This window comes from Somniosus microcephalus, chromosome 11 (assembly GCF_052327205.1).
Source record: "Somniosus microcephalus isolate GS21.2 chromosome 11, FLI_Smic_1.0, whole genome shotgun sequence".
Lineage (NCBI taxonomy): Eukaryota > Metazoa > Chordata > Chondrichthyes > Squaliformes > Somniosidae > Somniosus > Somniosus microcephalus.
Genome location: NC_140997.1, coordinates 215,299,907 through 215,325,544, shown reverse-complemented (window position 1 = coordinate 215,325,544; position 25,638 = coordinate 215,299,907). Strand labels below are relative to the sequence as shown.

The following is a 25,638-nucleotide window of genomic DNA, read 5'->3' as shown; positions in this document are numbered from 1 at the left end:
TAGCAGGAAACAGAAAGTAGGGATTAAAGCTAGTTAATCAGACCAGCTGAAGGTGGGAAGTGGTGTTCCACAGGGATCGGGGCCAGGGCCACTGTTGCTTACCATTTACATGAACGATTTGGACTCAAGAATCGGAAGTACAATTGCAAAATTTGCAGATGACACCAAATTGTAGTTAATACTGATGATGACTGCGACAAATTATAAGATGTTAATAAACTTCCAGAATGGGCATGTAAATGGAAAATTAATTTCAATATAGGTAAGTGTGAGGTGGTGAATTTTGGTAGGAGGAATAAGGCCACATACTCCTTGGAAAATAAAAGCAAACAAAGCACTGGGGCTCATTTCCAGAAGGATATAATTAAAAAGCAGAGAAGCTATGTTAAACTTGTATAAAACCTTGGTCACACCACACTTAGAGTACAGTGCACAGTTCTGATCTCCATATTACAAAAAATATATAAGGGCACTGGATAAAGGGCAAAAAAGATTTATAAGGATGATACCAGAATTGAGAGGATATAACTATCAGGAAAGGCTGAACCGGTTGAGATGGGGTTCTTCTCTCTAGAAATGAGATGGCTGAGGGGTGACCAATTAGAGGTCTTTTAAATTATGAAGGGGTTTGATAGGGTAGATAGAATCATAGAAAGTTACAGCGAGAGAAAATATTTCCACTTGTGGAGGAATCCAAAACTAGGGGTCACAAATATAAGAGTCGCTGATAAATCCAATAACGAATTCAGGAGAAACTTCTTTAGCTGGTGAGTGGTTAGAATATGGAACTTGCTACCACATGGAGTAGCAAATAGCATAGATGCATTAGTACATTAAGGAGAAAGGAATAGAAGGATATGCTGATGAAGTAGGTGGGAGGAGGCTCGTGTGGAGCATAAACTCCAGCATAGACCAGTTGGGCCGAATGGCCTGTTTCTGTGCTGTAAACTCTACTGTAACTTGACAAGTTATAGAGGGTAAATTGATAGCTGGAATTATTAGGAGATATAGGTTACCATGATCTTCTGGAGCTTGCTTGATTGCTTCAAGGGGTCGGGGGAGGAATTCCCAAGAGCTTTTCCTGAACTGAACACCGCTATTTTTTCTGCCTTATCCAAAGTTAGAGGATGGGTGAATGGTACAGATTTCACCATTGTCTGGATGTAGTAGTTTTGATTTGCCTAATGGTCTTTTCTCACCCTTCATTCACATGTTCCTAATTCCCTGCACAAGTTCCCAACTTCAGCAGTGACTCAAGGGGGGGACTGAAATGCAGGGTATGTGTCCTTCCACAGGGGTAGAAGATTAAAATTAGATGTCACTCCAGGCCACTGGGGAAAACCGTTTAGCAACCAACTCAAGCGATATGATAAAATACTAGAAGCAGCCTGCACTATATAATACTGTCTGACCATCTCCCACAATTGTACCACATGCTGAATACCGCACTCTGTTTCTGCACAACATATATAAAATTTAAAATCTATTTTTTCATTAACAATTAAATTTCATTCTAAAACCAATTTTCTTAACTTACAGTTTACGTTATCAATCTGTTTCTATATTCAAGAATAAATTCTTACATTTTCCTTATTTTCATTAACTTCCAGCAACAGAACAAGAACATTAAAAATCTAGTCCCAGGTTTCAGGCCCATCCTCTTCCACAGCCTCCCCGACATCACGCCCAATTGCCAGCATGATGGCTGAACCACTGCCTATGACTAATGCATCACAGCCACATATGGAACTTGCTCCCACGCGGAGTAGCAAATACCATATGGTCAAAGGTCAACGTCAGGGCAAATTCAGTAAAGGTAATCTAAAAATGATCAGCAACTTCAAGAGTTTTGCTTTAAAGAAGTGAGCACAAATAATAAAGGGAGGTTAGTAGACAGAAAATCAATACAAACAGGCTGCTCTCACCTACAGCCATCTGGTGTTACATTACTTGCTGGAAGATAAATATTCAAACTAAAACCTGTGCTTTCACTGAAAGCCAAAGGTAACCTATAAACTAAAATGAATCCATTAAAAACTAAACATGGCCTTTTGATTTTGTATTAAGCAGACTTGGAAACCACAAATTCCCTCATTAAGGAGAAAAAAGGTTATGATTAGCAGGGAAAACATATTTTATACCAATGGGCTGTGCCGAGATGCAGGACGACAAATGCAATTCCCCCCCCCGCAGTGATTTCAGGACTCAGGCAGGCAAAAGTAGAAAAGGGTGCTGGTACCTCCCGCTATGCTCATACACACCCCAATGTACTGTTCCACAGTAGCACAGACTGAGGCTTGGTAACAGGCCCTCTTCACCTACCTACAGTATATGTGACAAAGCAGGCTGAGGAGCACCATAAAAAGGTAAAAATAATTAACAGTTCAAATAAACGTTTCAAACTTGCTTTCCGGCCAGAAGCATCGAAATCTGGTTATTTTATGTACAATATCCCAAAGTCTACTCATACAAAATAAATGACCAGACATTGCAAAAGAAAAATATGTGTGCAAATTGAATTCTATCAGAACCTAGCAAAAATACAGCATGTCAATGGCCTGTCCTTTCAAACGTAAAAGGGGATATTTGTCTGCAAAAGCTGCACACCACCTAAAAAGTCAAACACAAAACTCACTGAAAAGTTTCCAGAAAGCATTTTTTTGGACTAACAGCAGACTCAAGAATGAAGCCAAAAACAGACAGCTTTCAAACTCTGCTCTCCAGATGAAAGGGCACCAGATGAGACTCGGGAGCTCTGCCAAGGTTCTGCACACAAAGGAAGAGTAACAAGCCAGGCCAAGCAACTCTTGATTGCAGGGTACAAACACAAACACACTCATTGACTAATAGCAAACAAAGGATTTCCACTCGATACCCCAAATACAAATCATTGAAGGCCCATTAATTATGTATGTTTATTTGATACTGACGATTGAACAATGTAGCCATAAGACCCATTTTTTATAGAAATACACAATCTCTCACACACACACATGCACTTGACACTGACTACCGAATGCTGTAATTAGACACTTGGTACCAATTTTGTTCAAGCCCCTGGTTTACAGTAAATTGATCTAAATTTAGTACTGATTCCAGTTCATAGTGACTCCCTCCAGTTGAAACAAGATCCTGGCATGGTTAATCTGTAGATAAAACACCCACTCCCTTCTTTAGCATTCATTCAGAGTTAGCAGCAAGGTAATACATTTGAATTGGACTAATATTAACTGGGGATAAAGTGACCATTGCTTCAGGCACAGGGTGCACCACAGTGAATACAGCAGGACGTACCTACCACACACACCAATGTTTGAGTGTGAACTATGATTATTAGATTGGATTTAGTCAGGATCAATGGGGAAAATGAAACGGCACTAGGAAGAAACACAGACTTCAGCTATTGTAAACATGTAACATCCTCTTCCACCTAAAACAGGCATACGGATTCATTTTAATACAGGCTGATCAACAGCTAAGTTTTCACTTTCTACCTCGAGGAAGTTCAAAATTGTTGATAAGAAAGTGGGATTTTTTTATTTGATTTGGTCTTGGTGGGAGGGCTCGTTCTTGAGATGAGGCGTTGACCTTTCATACAATACAATATAATCTTTTGCTGTTGGTGATTATTGCTTCATCCCCACCGGTCAAACTCATTTCACATAGGACCCTTACAGGCAGGAGGCTTTAATCTCATCGGTTAGGGTTATGTTCAGATTCAGGTTGCATTGGTAAGAGGGCAATATGTTGATTCCCTATGCAACCTACAACCTTGGGGGGAAGTGTTCCAAAACCCTGTTGAGATGAAAGCCAAGTGCAAAAGACGAAAGATGAGGGAAAGGTTCAGGTGAACAGATTTTTCAGGGACTCCAGTACAGCATCTAGTTTTGAACAGTCATATTACTTGAAAGTGGTCAAAGCAGTGATCAGCATCTTAACGACAAAAAAAAGGGAGATAAATTTATTCGGTGTTTCTTGTTTTCTGCTCTCCTCTCGGAGGGTTAAGCAACACTCCGAGCAGCCTCAGCTAAAAGAGGCAGTGAGGAAAACGCATACCAACCTTAAAAATTCATCAATACAGCAGGGAATAGTTCAACATGCATTTGATAAGCAGGGTGGTCAAAAATTAGTTTACAGTAGACTAAGTGATGCATCCACAAATACAGACATGAGCCTCAAACCAATAACCACCCATTACAACTTCAGAATTCAACTGCCAATCGAGCTTTATAATAAATAAAGAACGACATTCAATTTGGCTTTAAAGAAATTCATACAGGTAGACTACCCTTTATCCGGACTTCCGAAAACCGAAACCCTCTAAAAACCGAAGGTTTTTTCGTTCAGCGTAAGTCGTGCGTACGAACGAAAAAACCTTCGGTTTTTAGAGGGTTCCGGTTTCGGAAGTTCGGATAAAGGGTAAGTCGTGCGCACGACCCCCCCCCCCCCCCTCCGCGGACCCCGCCGGCCCCGACAACCGCCGACCCCCCCGCGGACCCCGCCGGCCCCGACAACCGCCGACCCCGCCAGCCCCGACAACCGCCGACCCCGACAACCGCCGATCCCCCCCGCCGACCCCCCCCGCGGACCCCGCCGGCCCCGACAACCGCCGACCCCGCCAGCCGCCGACCCCTCCGCGGACCCCGCCGGCCCCGACTGACTTACGCTGAGCGTCAGCGTAAGTCGTGCGCAAGACCCCCTGCCGACCCACCTTCCGAAATCCGAAATTCTCCTTTATCCGAAACTCGGCTGGTCCCGAGGTTTTCGGATAAAGGATAGTCTACCTGTACTAGTAGATCTCATGTGTCATTGCTTAAGAGAAGTCCAGGACATGGGCCAGCATGTGAAGTAGTTGGGTGAGGGATGGAGCTTGGGGGGAGAGGATTTATGCAAGTAATGCAGGGAATAGAGCTAGGGAATGGAGTGGAGCACCTGGATGAGGTGTGAGGTTGAGTGGGACAAAAGGCCCTGGTTGAAGCAGGAATGGAACAGGTTCCTGTCATCGAGGAGCGCCAAAGTCCAGCGTCTGAAGCAGGCGGAGGTATTCCTGGAGCTGAGGCCAGGAGTGAAGGCTGGTGAGAGGAGCAGCGTTAGTTCCTTACAATATATTGCATGTTTGCACTACTATTATTATTCGTTACATATACTGGCTGATCTACCATGGTGTTGCTAACGGGTAGTCTTGGGCCTGAAGCATGGTTGTGATGTTCAGCTGCTAACTTGGCCTATACCTTTAAATTGGCAAATTCAGATAAATGCTACTTATAAACTACTGAGATCAGTCAGAGAAAACTCTTTAGGTGCAGGGTGGGGTGGGGGGAAGGAAGGGATTTTTGATAGTACAAATTATTTGATCATTTTTAACCTATGATGTGGATATGGCAGCTACATAAAGCCTTTGATCTGCATGACAAGCAATATTTCAGGTTAAAACCCTACAATATCTTTTTCAACGCGTGAAATATAGAGCTACTGTAGGGCCTACCCTAGATTACCAAAACAAAATATCTACCTTCCCCCTCCCCACCCAAACAAATGATCTTTGCCCCCCCCCCCACCCCCCATCTCCCCGGTATCTGTATAGTACTCACTCTGATCCAGCAGCCATATCAGAGTATGAAGTATCTGGTGTAGTAACTCCCAGTGGAATTACTATGCTCATGACGTCCAACACCAAGTTGTGTTTATCACGGGGTCCGAAGCACAGTGCCTGACCACACCGAGGCCGAGCAGCCGCAGTGTCGTGTGCAGATCATGGACATGAGGGAAACTGCAAAAGAGGGGGAAATGGAAAAACAGAGGAAAATCAGTATGAATTAAGGGATTTGCACAGAACAAATTCTCAGCCATGTTATTCAAGAATTGCAGTAAGGTGTGCAAGCTAGCATTTGGGAGCAAAACATTAATGCCACAAGACAGAATTACATCAATTCCAAAAAGCTTATACAATGACCCTGTAACACAACTTATTTCAGCACTCACATTTAGTACACTCTCTAAGATACTGGTTTCTAAAAGTCTATATTTTTAGGAGGCAACTGAAAATCTTACAGCCAAATTAGAAAGACCCTCTTGAAAATTCTCACCCATCTTAAGGAGCCATGTATAGATGTTAGAGCAAGGACAGTTTGTCCCGTTTCTCTCCCACTGACAACACCATACAGTGTGTGCTCTACTGTAAGCTGTGCACTGAGAGAAACACTATCAGAGCACACAAAACTAAGGGAGCAACACAACAGTGGTTACAATGGTTTGTCTATTAGAGAGAGCCATTAACAATGCTTATATCATTGAAGAAGGGTCAAACCCGAAACGTCAACTCAAATTTCTCTCCACGGATGTTGCCTGACTTGCTGAGTTTTTCCAGCATTTTCTGTTGTTATTTCGGATTTCCAACATCTGCAGTATTTTGCTATCGCTTATTATATCAAATTGGGCTATAGTGTAGAGCAGGTTATAAAGTGTTTTATATACAGTTTTCTGTTCACAAAAGACCCTGAACTATGCTATATAAAATGTTAGAAGCAAACCAAATGGTTGTGGCAAGTTCCTACAGTATTCGGGTCACGACTCTCAATTTATAGACATATTTCACTTTAACTCGAAGAAGCACCTTGATGCAAGCTTAGCAAATTAAATGCCTCACTGGCCATTTCTTAGGAAAATTGTGTTGCAATATTCTGAAGTTTACCTATCTACTATTTAATTAGTCAAACACGGTATTTACTAATATATTAAAGCTGTTTCCAGACGAGAGAAGCATTTTAAAACCAGGACGATTTGGCTATTGAATGGTTCTGCTCCAATAATTGTACTAGAATGCAATTGGGGCAACTGTAGTAACCAAATACAGTCTGAGCAAAAACCAGCTTAAGGAACATGAAGTTCTCCAATTTCTCTGCTGAACACAAGTGAAGTATATGCACACACAAATGATTCGATTTACATGCTCATAATGAAAATGGCAATTTGATTTTGCATCATATTTTTTCCTCATTTAAATTAAGAAACTCAACCACTCTAACCTACATTCCACCCAGAGTGTGCAACTCCTTGTTATCTTGACATCCAATTGTTTCTTAAAAGATTCAAAGATTTTTGTTTCCATGGCTCTATCATGGAAATAGTCATTCCATGTGTTGATCACACTTTGTGTGAAGGAGTTCATGACATCAATGCAAAATTTGCCTTTTACTAGTGTGAACTTGCACCTCCCTGTCCAACTCTCATGATTTAGTTTGAAGTAATTTTCCAGATTTACCTTTTCTATACTATATACTACCTTCTATATGGTCTCCCCACCCCCCCCCCCCCCCTCAGTCACCTGCTTTCAAGTCTAAAAAGCCTAGTTCTTTTTTTCTCTCTCCTCATACCTCAGTTCTCTGACTTTAGGGATCAGCCTCACGTATCTTCTCTAAAATATTGCCATGACTTAAAGGTCTGTCTCCCCGTATGACCAGAACTCAATGCAATATCCAAGGCATGGTCTTATCAGAGCACTTTATAGTTTGAACATGATTTCCTCCGATTTGTACTCATGTTTTGACTATATAGTTCAGCATTGCAGTTTGTTTTTTGATTGTTGCTCTGCAGTGATTGGACATGCTGAGTAGCAAGTCCACGAAGACACCACAGATATCTTTCAACTTCATTCTCCGCTATTTCAATACTACTCATGGAGTACCCTGTTTGAATCAATGTAAAATAGCCTATGGTACTATTTAAAGAAAATCAGGGCATGCTAGTGTCCTGCCCAACACGTTTTCTGCAACGCACACCATTAAAAAAATTAATCAACTGGTTATTCATCCATTTTTCTATTTATGGGAGCTTGCCATGAACAAATTAGCTGCCACAACACTTCAACAGTAAATAATTAGATATGAAATGCTTCGAGATGTCCTGAAGATGTGATCATGCGCCATATAAATACAATTTATTTATTTTTCTCTTATTTAGGTCATCCTTTTTTCTCCTGATGTGTTGGACTTTACACTTGTAATAAATTTCCCCTACTGTTTCACCCATCTACATATTTTGTCCAATGCATTTTGTAGTTCCTAAGCTTCCTCCTCAGAATCAAATGCCTCCCTAATTTGGTATCATTTGAAAATTTGACCAATTTGCATCGAGTTTCCAAATCCAAGTCACTAATGTAAATTAGAAACAGTGATCAACTCAGTCAGTACAGAAAAGACTATACAATTTATTCATATCACACAACAGACCTCAACAACAACAACCTTTACCCTAGTGAAACGTCCCAAGTCGCTTCACGGAAGCATACTCAGACAAAAAAAATTGACACCGAGCCACGTAAGGAAATAATACGACAGGTGACCAAAAGCTTGGTCAAAGGGGTAGGTTTTAAGGAGCGTCTTAAAGGAGGAGAGAGAGGTAGAGCGGTTTAGGGAGGGAATTCCAAAGCTTAGGCCCTAGGCAGCTGAAGGCACGGCCACCAATAGTGGGATGAAAGAAGTCAGGGATGCACAAGAGGCCAGAATTTGGAGGAACACAGGGTACTTGGAGGGTTGTATGGTTGGAAGAAGTTACAGAGATAGGGAGGGGCGGGGACATGGAGAGATTTGAACAAGAGGGTGAGAATTTTAAAATCGAGGCGTTGACATAGGAACAGGAGTAGACCATTCAGTCCCTCGGGCCTGTTCTGCCATTCAATGAGATCATGACTGATCTGCGACCTAACTCCATATATCAACCTTTGGCCCATATCGTTTAAGACCTTTGGTTAACAAAAAGCTATCAATCTCAGATTTAAAATTAACAATTGATCGAGCACCAATTGCCGTTTGCGGAAGAGAGTTCCGAACTTCTACCACCCTTTGTGTGTAGAAGTGTTTCCTAATTTCACTCCTGAAAGGTCTGGCTCTAATTTTTAGATTAAGCCCCCTAGTCCTAGAATCACCAACCAGCAGAAATAGTTTCTCTCTATCTACCCTATCTGTTCCTCTTAATATCATGAAAACTTCGATCAGATCACCCCTTAACCTTCTAAATTCTGAGGGAATACAACCCTATTTTGTGTAATCTCTCCTCGTAACTTAACCCTTGAAGTCCGGGTATCATTCTGGTAAACCTACGCTACACTCCCTCCAAAGGAGTGGTGCCCAGAACTGCTCACAGTACTCCAGGTGTGGTCTAACCAGGGTTTTTTTTAACAGCTGCAGCATAACTTCTACCCCCTTGTATTCTAGTCCTCTAGATATAAAGGCCAGTATTCCATTTTGATTTTTTTCTGTACCTGTTCATGACATTTTAATGTCTGTACCTGGACCTCCCAAGTCTCTTTGGACCTCCACTGTTTTTAGCCTTTCACCATTTAGAAAGTACCCTGGTCTATCATTTTTCATTGCAATCCATTTGCCACAGTTTTGCCCATTCACATAATATCAATATCCCTTTGTAATTTTATGCTTTCATCTACAATGCCGCCTATCTTTGTGTCATCGGCAAATTTGGATATATAACTTTCTATGCCACCATCTAAGTCATTAATAAATACTGTGAATAGTTGAGGCCCCAACACAGATCCCTGCGGGACACCACGAGCCACATCCTGCCAATTAGAGTACCTGCCCATTATCCCTACTCTCTGTCTCCTGCCGCTCAGCCAATTTCCTAACCAGCTCAATTATTTGCCTTCAATTCCATGGGCTTCTACCTTAGTTAACAGCCTCTTAAGTGGGACTTTATCAAATGCCTTTTGGGAGTCCGTATAAATAACAACCATAGACATTCCCTGTCCACTACTTTAGTCACCTCTTCAAAAAATTCAATCAGGTTTATCAGGCTTGACCTCCCTTTCACAAATCCATGCTGACTCTCTCTGATCAGCTGAAAATTTTCAAGGAGTTCAGTCACCCTATCCTTAATTATAAACTCTAGCAATTTCCCGACAACAAATGTTAGGCTAACTAGTCTATAATTCCTTGGTTTCCCTCTCTCGCCATTCTTAAGTAGCAGAGTGGCATATACAATTTTCCAATTTAAAGGAACGATTCCTGAATCGAGAGAACTTTGGAAGATTATAGTTAGGGCATCTGCAGTGTGTTCACCCGCTTCCTTTAAAACCCCTGGGATGGAAACCATCTGGTCCTGGGTATTTGTCACTCTTTAGTGCCATTATTTTCTTCATGACTTTTATTTTACTTACGTTAATTTTATTGAGCCCCTGTCCCCGAATCAATATTAGTTTCCTTGGGATTTCCGGCATGATATCCGATTCTACTGTAAATACTGACGCAAAGTATTTATTCAACATGTCCGCCATTTCCTTATTATCATTGACAATATCACGGCTTTCAGTTTTTATGGGGCCAACATTGCTCCTGACTACCCTATTTTTCCTAAGGTAATTGTAAAAATTCTTTGTATTGATTTTGATATCCCTTGCAAGTTTCTTTTGACGGACTGGGAGCCAGTGTTGGTCAGTGAGCACAGGGGTGATGGGTGAGCGGGACTTGGTACGAGTTAGGATACGGGCAGCAGTTTTTTCGATGAGGGTGGAAGATTGGCGGCCAGCCAGGAGAGCATTGGAATAGTCGACTCTGGAGCTAACAAAAGCATGGATGAGTGTTTCAGCAGCAGATGGGATGAGACAGGGTCAGAGACGGACGATATTACGGAGGTTTAAGTGGGTGGTCTTAGTGATAAAGGTATAGGGTCTGAAGTTCAGCTCAGCTCAGGGTCAAATAGGATGCTGAAGTTGCGAAAAGTCTGGTGCCACCTCAGACAGTGGTCAGGGAGGAGGGTGGAATTGGTGGTTAGTGAATGGAGCTTGTGGCAGGGGTTGATGACAATTGGTCTTCCCAATGTTTAATTGGAAGAAATTTCTGCTGATCCAGTACAGGATGTCGGACAAGCAGCAGTGGTAGCAGAGGGGTCGAGAGGTGTGTTGGTGAAGTAGAGTGGTGTGTCATCAACGTACATATGGAACCCGACGTCGTGTTTTTGGATAATGTCGCTGAGGGGCAGAATGTAGATGAGAAATAGGAGGGGGAGAAGGTTAAATCCTTGGGGGACTCCAGAGGAGCAGGAAGAGAAGCCATTGCAGGATCATTAACGGTGTTGTAGTCATGCATACTAGCTAGGCAAAGGAAAAATAGAAAAAAATTGCATTTACATAGTGCCTCTCATGTCCTCTGAACATCCCAAAGCGCTTCACAACCAATGAGTTATTTTGAAATGTTGTCACTGCTGTTTTGTAGGCAAAGTACACTGGCTGGAAAACATAATTGAAATAAGCAGGTGTTTAATAAGCATATTAGCAGATAACTGTGAAAAATAGAGTTTGAAATTCCACAGGTCCAAGGTCTTTGGGGGCAAGAACCTGCAGAAACTATTTGTAAATATGAGGAGACATGGGGAGTAAACTGAAATAAGACAAGATGTTACAAATTTCTGCCACTAGAGGAAGCTGCAACATCATCAGTTACTGATGGTTAGAAATATAGTACTGCAATATTCAAGTCTTTTGTAAAATGCTGAAGGGTTTGGTGACAAGATCCAGGGCTAATATGCTCCAAACATTTTGGGGACTCGAGTTTGTGACTGACTTCCCACAGGTTCTTAATCTCAGGTAATTAGAAAACAGTAACGGGGCAAGTGTGAGGTGTGGTGAGGTGGGGAAAGGAGGCTCCACCTTAAATTCTCTCACACACCTTCGAGCAACTGATTACCACACTGTACGGATAGTTACCTGCGATCCCTCCAAGATGGGGAATGAGGAAGTAAAGATTTTAAATCCCTGTAAATGTGGGTGCATCCGGGTTAAACTAGCCCTGGGAAAAAACCCTCCCAAATCACAGGGAGCACCGTTTTTAGTTCAGAAATACACTCTAAATATTTAAAGGATTAATTTAGTTTGAACAAACCACTGCCACCATTAAATGGCAAAAAGCCTGCATAAAATTTCAGCATTTAATCATATGCAGAGTATGAAATAATTTATGTAACACACAATAGCAAGCCAAAATGCAAAAGATGGAGCTCAACAGTTTGCATAATGCCTTAACTAACTTCCATGCTAGAGCCACTCTTGGATGGTGGCCAGATCCACCATTTTGCCTCAGTTAAATAGTAGCTTAGCCTTCAGGTTCTACTCATGTACCCCCCACCCACCCAACTCATCTCTATGATGACACACCAACACAACCAACTCACCAGCACATCTGTCACTGTATCTGTCCTGGGGAGGATGGAGACCAGCGAAACCAGCCTAGTTGAGAGAGGACATTAGCCTAATCACTTGCAAATAGCAAAGTAAACAAAATTAATTTACCCCCCCCCCCCCTTTAGAAGGATATGAGTGTAATTCAATCAAAACAACAATGTACAGTTTTTCTCAACTGCAGTTAAAAATGGCACTACACTTCTATAAAATGTTTTATTTAATCAGTGAAAGCTACTAATCGAAAATATTTTTGTTGCTTCATTTCATACAGAAAGTTTCCATTTCCGGTAAAGAGCACCACAAACTCGGGCGCTTTTTAATCAATAGCAAGTGAAATCTGCCAGGCTGGTATGAGCAGAGAAACCAAAACAGCAGCTGTTTCATTTATTTTACAGTGCAAGCTGTCGCATTTGTCACATCTGGAGGAGCTCGATTTTCAGTCTCTCTTCTGGCCTGTAAATGAGTGAGCAGGCTGATCAGGCTTCCCACCTACGTGGATGCACAGGGGCATTCATTATCCAGTTTCTGTTCAATTACCCAGAAAATTTAATTATCCACAGCTTCTCTTCCACAAATAAGTCAAGAAAAATGAGTCTTCACTTTGCTATTGGGATCCAAACAGCTCACTGGTTAGAGCATCACGCTCGAGTCAGAAACAGCAAACCGAACAGGGGAAGCAGCCGATAGTAGTGCTCTATTTGTGAGAAACACTGACAGAGAAATCTTTACTGCTCTCAAACACATTTCCAATACCAGCTCTGAACTGCAACTTTTATTTAAAAAGATTTAGACAAGTTTCCCCCCCATCTGTTTCACAGCAAATTGGTGGAACCCCCTCCAATTTCCATGTGGAACCTAACAAAGCCTGATCCACAAGACATCGCTTAGTGGAGTGGGTTTAAAAATAACATTTACAAACATATAAATATAATTTTTTTTTTACTCATTCAAGACCATACAACTGATCAAATAGGAGTGGGACTAATTGGATAGCGCTTTCAAAGAGCCAGCACAGCCACAATGGACCGAATGGCCTCATTCTGTGCTATGTGATTCTAGATCATTAGAATTCTTACCAAAAAAACCCAGCTAAAGCTTCCAACTAAAACTGGCAATGTATTCTGTACTCCTTTAACACATGCTTTCATCTTTCCAGATCTGGTGATGCATTAAGCATGGCCATGTAGCAGAACACAGGTTCACATCCATAATTCCCTATACAGCTATTTCTCAGTGTCAGGGTGGGTATCCAAGTGAAGCAAACTGCATTACTCTCACACACTGCATAGTGGCCGGTGATGGAGCAACGCTGGTGGAGGCACTGGGTCAGCACCTCCTCAGTCCGGGAAATTCATATCCAATTCTTGTTCCTTGCTTTTTTATTTGAAAAATATCAATACAAGTGGACACCCACAACCAGCAGAGACAGGCTCAGAGAAAAATATTTTACAATCTCACCACTTTGAAAAGAGCACTGCCATAGTGATACTTTTTCAATCCTAGGTCATCCTCATGACAGCAACTGAAATCACTGAAAAATCTTGTTATTGCCTGCTTCATTAAAAGCTGGTATGTCAAGCATATTTTAAAACAATCCAGAGATTATACACTGGCCAGAAAGCTACAAAGTTTTATTTACGATGCATGTGCATGAACTGCCATCTTGTGAACAAATATAGCCAATGCCCAAGGTTTTGTCCGACATCAGAAGGCAGTGGACGTGATACCTTGACTTTAGTGCATTACAACTGTAAGATTGAAATCAAATATGGGATAGGGTTCTACAAGCAGCTAGTTAAATGCTCTCCTCATTCCCAAACCCAAAATACATTTTTCTTCAGCTATCAGGTTAGCAAGGATGGGGCTGGCTGGTTCTGAATCATGATGGGATGACAATTAGGTAGTCTTCTGGAGCACCATACAGCCTATACGTTCTACCTGTGGTCAGACCTTAAAACCAGCACTTTCTGTACCCACGACAAAATGTGGCTCTAGAATGCATTTTGGATCACTCCAGGTGCAAGAAGCATGTGATCTGATCATCCAACGAAGTTCAGTGGGTAAATTCATCATCTACTTTGGTAGTCATACACATCAGGAAGATCCCAATTTCAATCCCTGGTCTGTGGTTTTTTTGTTACAGCACAGAAGGCGGCCATTCGGCCCGTCGAGCCCGTGCCGGCTCTCTGCAAGAGCACTTCAGCTAGTCCCACTCCCTGCCCTTTCCCCTCAGCCCTGCACATTTTTTTCCTTCAGGTACTTATCCAATTCCCTTTTGAAAGCCATGATTGAATCTGCCTCCACCATCCTTTCAGGTAGGGAATTCCAGGGTCTAACCACTCGCTGCATAAAAACGTTTTTCCTCATGTTGCCTTTGGTTCTTCCTCCAATCACCTTAAATCTGTCTCCTCTGGTTCTCGATCCTACCGCCAATGGGAACAGTTTTTCTCTATCTACTTATGATTTTGAACACCTCTATCAAATCTCCTCTCAACTTTCTCTGCTCTAAGTAGAACAACCCCAACTTCACTAGTCTATCCAGGTAACTGAAGTCCCTCATCCCTGGAACCATTCTTGTAAATCTTTTCTGCACCCTCTCTGAGGCCTTCACATCCTCCCTAAAATGCAGTGCCCAGAATTAGACACGATACTCCAGTTGAGGCCAAACCAGTGTTTTATAAAGGTTCCTTGCTTTTGTACTCTATGCCTCTATTTATGAAGCACAGGACCCCGTATGCTTTTTAACTGCTTTCTCAACCTGCCCTGCCACCTTCAATGATTTGTACACATATACCCCCAGGTCTCTCTGTTCATGCACCCCCCTTAGAATTGTACCCTTTAGTTCGTGTCTCCTCGTTCTTCCTACCAAAATGTATCACTTTGCACTTTTCTGCGTTAAATTTCATCTGCCACGTGTCTGCCCATTCCACCAGCTGGCTATGTCTTCTTGAAGTCATAGAAACATAGAAGATAGGAGCAGGAGTAGGCCCCTCGAGCCTGCTCCGCCATTCAATGAGATCATGGCTGATCATCCAAATTCAGTACCCTGTCCCTGCTTTCTCCCCATATCCCTTGATCCCTTTAGCCTTAAGAAATATATCCAACTCCTTCTTGAATATATTTAATGAATTGGCCTCAACTGCCTTCTGTGGTACAGAATTCCACAGGTTCACCACTCTCTGGGTGAAGAAATTTCTCCTCATCTCTGTCCTAAATAGCTTACCCCTTATCCTTAGACTGTGACCCCTGGTTCTGGACTCCCTGACCATCGGGAACATCCTTCCTGCATCTAGTCTGTCCAGTCCTGTCAGAATTTTATAAGTTTCAATGAGATCCCCTCTCAGTCTTCCAAACTCCAACGAGTATAAGCCCAATCGACCCAATCTCTCCTCGTACGTCATTCCTGCCATCCCAGGTATCAGCCTGGTAAATCTTCACTGCACTCCCTCCATGGCAAGAACATCCTTCCTCAGATAAGGCGACCAAAACTGCACACAATGCAGTCTTTGAATGTTTGCCATTGCCTATCCACCGCCAACCCTTTGAGTGACATTCCCCAATCAATCCTACCCAACTCGCGCCTCATACCATCGTAGTTTCCTTTATTTAAATTCAGGACCCTAGTCTCTGAGTCAACTACTTCACTCTCCATTTTAATGAAGAATTCTATCACATTATGATTGCTCCAACCCAAGGGACCTCGCACAACAAGATTGCTAATTAATCCTTTCTCATTACATAATACCCAGTCTAAGATGGCCTGATCTCTAGTTGGTTCCTCGACATATTGGTCCAGGAAACCATCCCGTATACACTCCAGGAATTCCTCCTCCATAGTATTGTTACTAATTTGGTTAGCCCAATCTATATGTAGATTAAAGTCACCCATGATAACTGCTGTGCCCTTATTGCACGCTTCTCTAATTTCCTTTTTAATGCCATCCCCGGCCTCCGCATTACTGTTTGGAGGTCTATATACCACTCCCACTAACGTTTTCTGCCCCATGGTATTTCTCAGTTCTACCCATACAGATTCCACATCATCAGAGCTAATATCCTTCCTTACAATTGTGTTAATCCCTTCTTTAACCAGCAATGCTACCCCACCTCCTTCTCCTTTTTGCCTATCTTTCCTGAATATTGAATACCCCTGGATGTTGAGTTCCCAGCCTTGGCCACCCTGGAGCCATGTTTCTGTAATCCCAATCAAATCATATTCATTTACCTCTATTTGCGCAGCTAATTCATCCACCTTATTACGAATGCTCCTCCCATTAAGACACAAAGTCTTCAGGCTTGTTTTTTTAACGCTCTTAGATCTTTTAGAATTATTATTTACTGTGGTCATGTTTGATTTAAACCATTGATTTCTCTGACTGCCACTTTTGTTTTTCTCCTTCCTGTCTTTTGCTTTTATCCTCGTTTCCCTTTCCTCTGTCTCCCTGCACAAGTTCCCAACCCACTGCCATTTTAGTTTAAACCCTCCCCCAGAGCACTAGCAAACACTCCCCCTAGGACATCGGTCCCGGCCCTGCCCAGGTGCAAACCGTTCGGTTTGTACTGGTCCCACCTCCCCCAGAACCGGTTCCAATGTCCCAGGAATTTGAATCCCTCCCCCTTGCACCATTCCTCTAGCCACGTATTCATCTGAACTATCCTTCTATTTCTACTGTGACTAGCACATGGCACTGGTAGCAATCCTGAGATTATCACTATCCTCTTCGCTGTTCACTATACGTCCAAGTTTTGCGTCATCTGCAAATTTTGAAATTGTGCCCTGTGCACCCAAGTTCAAGTCATTAATATATATCAAAGAAAAGCAGTGGTCCTAGTACCGACCCCTGGGGAACACCACTGTAAACCTTCCTCCAGTCCGATAAACAACCATTCACCACTATTCTCTGTTTCCTGTCACTTAGCCAATTTTGTATCCATGCTGTCACTGTCCCTTTTATTGCATGAGCTTCAACTTTGCTGGCAAGCCTATTATGTGGCAATTTATCAAACATCTTTTGGAAATCCATGTACACCACGTCAACCGCACTGCCCTCATCAACCATCTCTGTTACCTCATCAAAAAAACTCCATCAAGTTAGTTAAACATGATTTGCCTTTAACAAATCCATACTGGTTTTCCTTAATTAATCCACACTTGTCCAAGTGATTGTTAATTTTGTCGCGGATTATCGTTTCTGAAAGCTTCCCCACTACCAAGGTTAAAGTGACTGGCCTGTAGTTGCTGGGTTTATCCTTACACCCTTTTTTGAAGAAGGGTGTAACATTTGCAATTCTCCAGTCCTCTGGCACCACCCCGTATCCAAGGAGAATTGGAAGATTATGGCCAGTACCTCTGCAATTTTGACCTTTACTTCCCCTCAGCATCTTGGGATGCATCCCATCTGGTTCTGGTGGCTTATCTACTTTAATACAGCCAGCCTTTCTAGTACCTCCTCTTTATAAATTTTTATCCCATCCAGTATCTCAAGTACCTCCTCTTTCACTTTGACTTTGGCAGCATCGTCTTCCTTAGTAAAGACAGATGCAAAGTACTCATTTAGTACCTCAGCCATGCCCTCTGCCTCCATTTTGGTCCCTAATCAGCCCCACTCCTCCTCTTACTACCTGTTTACTATTTATATGCCTACAGAAGAATTTTGGATTCCCTTTTATGTTAGCTGCCAATCTATTCTCATACTCTCTCTTTGCCCCTCTTATTTCCTTTTTCACTTTCCCTCTGAACTTTCTATATTCAGCCTGGTTCTCACTTGTATTCTCAACCTGACATCTGTCATATGCCCCTTTTTTCTGCTTCACCTTTCTCTATCTCTTTCGTCATCCAGGGATCTCTGGCTTTGGTTGCCCTACCTTTCCCCATTATGGGAATGTACCCCAACTGTAGAGCCATCTCCTCTTTAAAGGCAGCCCATTGTTCAATTACAGTTTTGTCTGCCAATCTTTGATTCCAAGTTACCCGGGCCAGATCCATTCTCAACCCACTGAAATTGGCATTCCGCCAATTAAATATTTTATGTGTGGATTGTTCTCTGTCCTTTTTCATAGCTAATCTAAACCTTATGATACTGTGGTCACTGTTTCCTAAATGTTCCCCGACTGATACTTGCTCCACTTGACCTAAATCATTCCCCAGAACCAGATCCAGCAATGCCTCCTTCCTCATTGGGCCGGAAACATACTGATCAAGAAAGTTCTCCTGAACACACTTCAGAAATTCTTCCCCCTCTCTGCCCGTTACACTATTACTATCCCAGTCTATATTAGGATAGTTGAAGTCCCGCATTATCACTACTCTATATTTCTTGCACCTCTAATTTCCCTGCAAATTTGCTCCTCTATATCCTTCCCACTAGTTGGTGACCTATAGAACATACTTCTAAAGTTTCTCAACTCTAACCAAATAGATTCTGTCCCTAACCCCTCCAGGACATCCTCTCTCTCCAATACTGTAATATTCCCCTTAATCAATACTGACACGCCACCTCCTTTCTTTCCTTCCCAATCTTTCTTAAACACCTTATATCCAGGAATATTTAGTACGCAATCCTGCCCTTTTTTGAGCCAGGTCTCAGTTATCGCCACAACATCCTATTCTCTTGTGGCTATTTGCGCCTGCAGCTCACCAACCTTAACTACCACTCTTTGTGCATTCACACAAATGCACTGTAAACCTATCTTAGACCTTCTTGTATTCTTTCTTAGTCTGACCCTATCTAATACCATACTATTTCTTACTCTAGTACTATCTGTCTCTCCCAATCATTAGTGCACCTTGTTTCCCCTTTCTAATGCTACATCCTGGTGCCCACCCCACTGCCAAATTAGTTTAAACCTTCTTCAACAGCACTTGCAAACCCTCCCATGAAGACACTGGTCCCGGCTCTATTGAGGTGCAGCCATCCCACCTCCCCCAGAACCAGTGCCATGTCCCAGAAATCTAAAGCCCTCCCTCCTGCACCATCTCTCCAGCCAAGCATTCATCTGCTCTATCCTCCTATTTCTATACTCACTAGCTCGTAGCACCGGGAGTAATCCAGAGATGACTACCTTTTGAGGTCCTGCTTTTTAATCTCTTTCCTAGCTCCCCAAAATCTGCTTGCAGCACCTCATCCCTCTTTCTACCTATGTCTTTGATACAGATATGGACCACGACCTCTGGCTGTGCACCCGTTTCCCTCAGAATGTTCTGCAGTCACTCAGTGACAGAGTCATAATGCCACAGAAGGAGGCCATTCGGCCCATCGAGTCCGTGCCGGCTCTCTGTAGAGCAATCCAGTCAGTCCCATTCCCCCGCTCTATCCCCGTAGCCATGCAAGTTTATCTCCCTCAAGTGCCTATCCAGTCTCCCCTTGAAAACATTGAGTGTCTCCGCTTCCACCACTTCCGTCGGCAGCGAATTCCAGGTCATCGCCACTCGCTGCGTTAAAGTTTTTCCCTCACGTCCCCCCTGTATCTCTTGCCCAAAACCTTAAATCTGTGTCCCCTAGTCCTTGTACCATCAACTAGTGGGAACAGCCTTTCCCCGTCTAGCCTATCCAAACCCATCATAATCTTGTACACCTCTATCAAATCACCCCTCAACCTCCTTTGCTCTAATGAAAACAAATCCAGCTTCTCCAACCTGTCCTTGTAGCTAAGATCCCCCATCCCCGGAACCATTCTGGTAAATCTCCTCTGCACCCTCTCAAGGGCCTTCACATCCTTCCTAAAGTGTGGTGACCAGAACTGGACGCAATACTCCAGTTGTGGCCTAACCAGCGCTTTATAAAGGTTCAGCATAACTTCTCTACTTTTGTACTCAATACCTCTATCCTTGACCCTGGCACCAGGGAGGCAACATACCATCTTGGAATCACGTCTGCAGCCGTAGAAACGCATGTCTGGCCCCCTAACTATCGAATCTCCTATCACTATTGCTTTCCCGATCTTCCTCCGACCACACCGCCCCCCACCCCCCGCACCCCCTGTACAGCTGAGCCACCCGTGGTACCGTGGACTTGGCTCTGGCTGTACTCCCCAGAGGAACCATCGCCCTCACCAGTATTCAGTACTGGTGTTCAGCAAGCTGATAGCAGCAGAGGCTTAAGAGTTTGTATCGGTGTCCTTGGGTTACAAAGAGGGCTACTGAATGACAAAAGCAATGTCTACTGGGAAAAACTATTATTTTGGAGAAAAGGACAACCTGCTCCTTGCAGCTGCGGTTCAAAGATGCTGAGCGATTTGTAGAATGAGCAGCCAAGGAAGGAGTTGGAAGAAATTGAAAACCCTTTCACTTATTTAGCAATAATTGAATGAAATGTGTGAAAAAAGCAAGACACCAAAGGCTACGTACTTCCCCACAGAAGGGGAATGAAAAGAATCTGAGGGAGTCATTTGAGCTGCTCTTGCCCAAAGAGACAGGAAGAAAATTCAGTTCTTGCACATATCGATCTTAACTTTTAAGTCCTTACACCCTTTTGCTTAATCCCTGCAAATGCTTAATAAATTTAATTCAACACGTTAATAGAAAACTGGCATTTATTATAGCCATAAAAGAACCAATGTAACAGAATTCTGATATATGAAACAAAACAATCAGTACTGAGAATCAGGTGGCAAAACACGATACAGGGAGAGTAAACCATAACAGGAAACGTTACCAGGTGGGGCACTACTGAACTGACGCACTGAACAGTTTATCAAAGACTGTCGGAAATCCAGCAAGAGTAAACAGCCCTCCAGAAAAATGCTTCACGATCACTACTTCAGCTATGGAAGTAATGGACAGTCTGAAAGCGGAGCGAGTAGACGGAGGAATCTCCATGGGCTCATTCAAACTGTGAAAGAAGGAGGACCTAGAGGCATTGATTCAGCTTGTTCAAATTCTGAAACCTGTATTATAAACCTGTACATTGTATCGCCTACAGTTTTCTCACCACTTTAAGAATTTTCTGAATACGGGCACACACATCTAAATACTGTCTCACACGCACACACTGCACTAGCACTAGTTTATGGCGAGGCCGATCTCTATGGCTCCCACTTACACAGCCTCTTTTTAATTTCAAATCTAATCTACAAACCGTATGCTCATCACGTACTATTGTGACAATACAACAGCTGCTGCTCCTGGTCCGGCTGCTACTACAGTACTTCATACATTGATTGTGAAAAGCACAAACCTCGACAATCAATATCAAAATGTTGCTCTGCATCACATACGTAGGAGTAACGTTTTCAAGCCAATTCCTTATTTAATACCCAGAATTTGGAATTGTTGCAGGCATACTGATATAGACAAAATAGGCACAGCTCATCAGTGAGGTCTTTTCAGTTACAAGCAGTAACACACAGGCAAAAGGAGCAGCTTAGCAGAGAGTTCTTTCAGGCCTCACTGCCACAGACAGAGATACAGATAAATGGCCAGTAGGAACTTAGTAGAATTTCCTTTCAGACACGCTTTAAAAAGACAGTGGCATGGACAATGGTGATAGTGGGGCAATGTCAGGGTGTTAAAACAGAATGGCGGCAGCTGGGAAAAGCATCTCGATGTTTAATGGATGAATTGGAAGAAGAAAGAATGCCTATTATGTAATAAATTGAGCAATATTTGGAATGAAAGTGTAACAGAGTACAGATTGAATGGAACGGAGGCAAGAATGGCACTATCCAAGCGACATAGATTCAAAATTTGACGTAAACACACACAGAATGGCAATAAAAATAGTTCTCAAAATCCTCTGGGAACTCCATTATCCTTATAAGTAATCAATTGTTAAACTGGCATTTTGCTCATTATAACCATGAAAACTCATCAACCCCGTGTTCCTCCAGCGTAACAGGACCACTTTGTTCATTTTGCCCACACCACCACACTGTCAACAAGAACAACTTGCATTTATATAGCGCCTTTAACATAGTAAAACATCCCAAGGTGCTTCATAGGAGCGTTAGCAAACAAAATTTGACACGGAGCCACATAAGGAGATATTAGGAGAGGTGACCAAATGCTTGGTTAAAGAGGTAGGTTTTAAGGAGCGTCTTAAATGAGGAGGGAGGTAGAGGTGGAGAGGTTTAGGGAGGGAATTCCAGAGCTTAGTGTTTAAGCAGCTGAAGACAGGGCCACTAATGGCAGAGCAATAAAAATCAGGGATGCGGAAGATGCCAGAATTGGAGGAACACCGAGATCTCGGAGGATTGCAGGGCTGGAGGAGGTTACAGAGATAGAAGGGGCGAAGGCATGGAAGGATTTGAAAGCAAGTATGAGAATTTTTAAATCGAGGCGTTGCCGGACTGGGAGCCAACACAGGGGTGATGGGTGAACGGGACTTGGTGTGAGTTAGGATACGAGCAGCTGAGTTTTGGACGAGTTCAAGTTTATGGAGGCCGGCCAGGAAAGCACTGGAATAGTTGGTAGCAAAGGCATAGATGAGGGTTTCAGCAGATGAGCTGAGTCAGGAGATGTTACGGAGGTGGAAACAGGCAGTCTTGGCGATTGAGAGGATATGGGGTCGGAAGCTCAGCTCAGGGTCAAATAGGACACCAAGGTTGCGAACAGTCTGGTTCAGGACCATAACAGATTACAGCAATTACTTTGTTAGATAAACAATGTACCATCCTTAATTGGCTATTGACAGGTGATCACCAAAGATCTTAGAGCTATTTTTAGCTGGGACAATGCTCAAAAGAAGTTACTATCAAACTTTACTTGCCCAATATGGTTATAAAGATTGCCATACAAGTAGCTCGGTCCTAGATCTGTGGTCATAAAGTAAGGCTTATAGTGTCGTTCATTTCAAATGGAAACATCTACTGTGTGTGAAAGTTTCACCGCTAGAGTTAAGATCTTGTCCTCAAACTGCATGTGAAATCATGAGTTTTTTTTTTATATATTTGTTTATGGGATGTGGGCATCGCTGGCAAGCCCAGCATTTATTGCCCATCCCTAATTGCCCTTGAGAAGGTTTTGGTGAGCTGCCTTCTTGAACCGCTGCAGTCCGTGTGGTGATGGTACTCCCACAGTGCTGTTCAGGAGGGAGTTCCAGGATTTTGACCCGGCAACAATGAAGGATCAGCGATATACTTCTAAGTCAGGATGGTGTGTGACTTGGAGGGGAACTTGGAGGTGGTGGTGTTCCCATGCGCCTGCTGCCCTTGTCCTTCTAGGTGGAAGGGGTCACGGGTTTGGGAGGTGCTTCGGAAGAAACCTTGGTGAGTAGCTGCAGTGCATCTTGTAGATGGTACACACTGCAGCCACGGTACGCCGGTGGTGGAGGGAGTGAATGGTTAAGGTGGTGGATGGGGTGCCAATCAAGCGGGCTGCTTTGTCGAGCTTCTTGAGTGTTGTTGGAGCAGCACTCATCCAGGCAAATGGAGAGTATTCCATCACACTCCTTACTTGTGCCTTGTAGATGGTAGAAAGGCTTTGGGGAGTCAGGAGGTGAGACACTCGCCGCAGAATACCCAGCCTCTGACCTGCTCTTGGTGCTACAGTATTTATGTGGCTGGTCCAGTTAAATTTCTGGTCAATGGTGACCCCCCCGGATGCTGATGGTGAGGGATTCGGCGATGGTAACACCGTTGAATGTCATGGGGAGGGGGGTAGACTCTCGCTTGTTGGAGATAGTCATTGCCTGGCACTTCTGTGGCGTGAATGTTACCTGTCACTTATCAGCCCAAGCCTGAACATTGTCCAGGTCTTGTTGCATGCAGGCATGGACTGTTTCATTATCTGAGGAGTTGTGAATTGCACCGAACACTGGGCAGTCATCAGCGAACATCCCCATTTCTGACCTTATGTTGGAGGGAAGGTCATTGATGAAGCAGCTGAAGATGGTTGGTCCTAGGACACCGCCCTGAGGAACTCCTGCAGCGATGTCCTGGGGCTGTGATGATTGACCTTCAACCACCACAACCATCTTCCTTTGTGCTAGGTATGACTCCAGCCAGTGGAGAGTTTTCCCCCCGATTCCCATTGACTTAAGTTTTACTAGGGCTCCTTGATGCCACACTCGGTCAAATGCTGCCTTGATGTCAAAAGGCAGTCTCTCTCACCGTACCTCTGGATTTCAGCTCCTTTGTCCATGTTTGGACCAAGGCTGTAATGAGGTCGGGAGCTGAGTGGTCTTGGCGGAACCTGTGGTGTATGTAACCGTTCCACCTTTAAGAGAACTATTTTAAGAGTTGCAGTACTTTATCTTGGCTGCTGTATACTGTAATACCGGTGGTGACCACACCGGTATATAAGTGCTGTGTAATGATTTATTGGGCAGTTCAGCCCGGACCTTCGACTAGTAAAGACCTGTTAAAATTTACTCTTGTGGTCTGTGTAGTAATTCTCACTATAACACACAGACTTAACAGTGGCGACGAGTACGATCTTACCCTGCGGCAGAGATACATCCAAGGCAGTTTAACGGGCGTTGAGAGGAGGCATCCGCCCTCATCATCCTGCTGAGCAAAGACGCGGGTTTGAAGACCAAAGGAAGAATTCTGACACGAAGCCTTCCATCAGCAACAGGCAGTGATCATCCCTTCTATCACGGTAGTGGGTAAGCCGATCAGCGACGAGCAGCAAGTCGGCCACGTTGGCTGTGAAGTAGGGGAGGGAAAAACGGAGGATATAAGGGCGGAGAACTCGACCACAGCCGGGGAAAAGAGCCGGACAGAAGTCGGGGCCAGAGGCGCTGTGACTGGGGCAGCGTAAGGCACGGGAGCCGCGGTGAATGCAAACGCAGCCGGTGTAAAAGACCGGGCTGCAAGCGGGCTGGGAGACGCAACAGCGTCGAGAGAGAGCTCGACCGCGACCGGTGAAAAAGGCCGGGCAGCTACCGAGGCCGCGAGGCGCAGCGACCGGGTCAGTGTAAGGCGCGGGAGAAATTTTTTTTTAAAACGCGGAGAACTCAGCCGCAACCGGGGGAAAGGACTGGACTGCAAGAGAGGCTGGGAGGCACGATTTGAAAACCGCTGGGGAGGGCGAACGCAGCGATACGGCAATCGCCATTACAGCCAGCGGGGGAGAAAGGCAAACGCGGGAAGCCGCCATTTTCGTAGGCGGGGGAAGAAGACAAGCGCGGGAAAACGCCATTTTGAAAAAAAAGAAAAATTTCTTTTTGTTTCTCAAGAAGATTGCGAGGATGCCCAAGCGTGGTAACATCAACGATTTCGATCCCGATGTTGAAGATTGGGCCACGTATGTAGAACGCATAGAGATATATTGTAAGGCAAATAAAATATCAGATGAAGATAAAGCACTAACCTTACTAAACTCAATGGGTGCGAAGACATACGGGCTCCAGCAATTTGGCAGAGGGCCATGGAGCAGGTATTACAGGGAATTCCAAACACTCAATGTTACTTGGACGATATCCTGATTACAGGAGATGACGATGAGGAACACCTTGCAAATTTGAAACTGGTGCTCACCAGATTGAAGGAATCTGGACTTCGAGTTA

The 25,638-nt window shown here is 43.6% G+C and overlaps 2 protein-coding genes across 5 annotated transcripts in view; both read right to left on the bottom strand.

Moving 5' to 3' along the window:
- setd5 (SET domain containing 5) overlaps positions 1-5,760 on the bottom strand; it is a 98,701-nt gene extending 92,941 nt beyond the window's left edge. For 2 of the 4 annotated variants that reach the window (XM_086001933.1, XM_086001934.1), the window contains exon 1: positions 5,592-5,759. In XM_086001933.1, coding sequence (XP_085858059.1) covers positions 5,592-5,662 — 71 coding nt within the window. In that variant the 5' untranslated portion in view covers positions 5,663-5,759. Of the gene's footprint in view, positions 1-5,591 lie in introns of all 4 variants that reach the window. The other 2 variants (XR_015080066.1, XM_086001935.1) reach the window with 2 other exon arrangements.
- LOC147111230 (putative peptidyl-tRNA hydrolase 2) overlaps positions 5,680-25,638 on the bottom strand; it is a 102,308-nt gene continuing 82,349 nt past the window's right edge. Inside the window, exons 8-9 of the transcript XR_015080067.1 lie at positions 11,141-11,239; positions 5,680-5,770 (exon numbers count right to left, since the gene is read on the bottom strand). The gene's annotated coding sequence lies outside the window, so the exon portion shown is untranslated. The remainder of the gene's footprint in view (positions 5,771-11,140; positions 11,240-25,638) is intronic.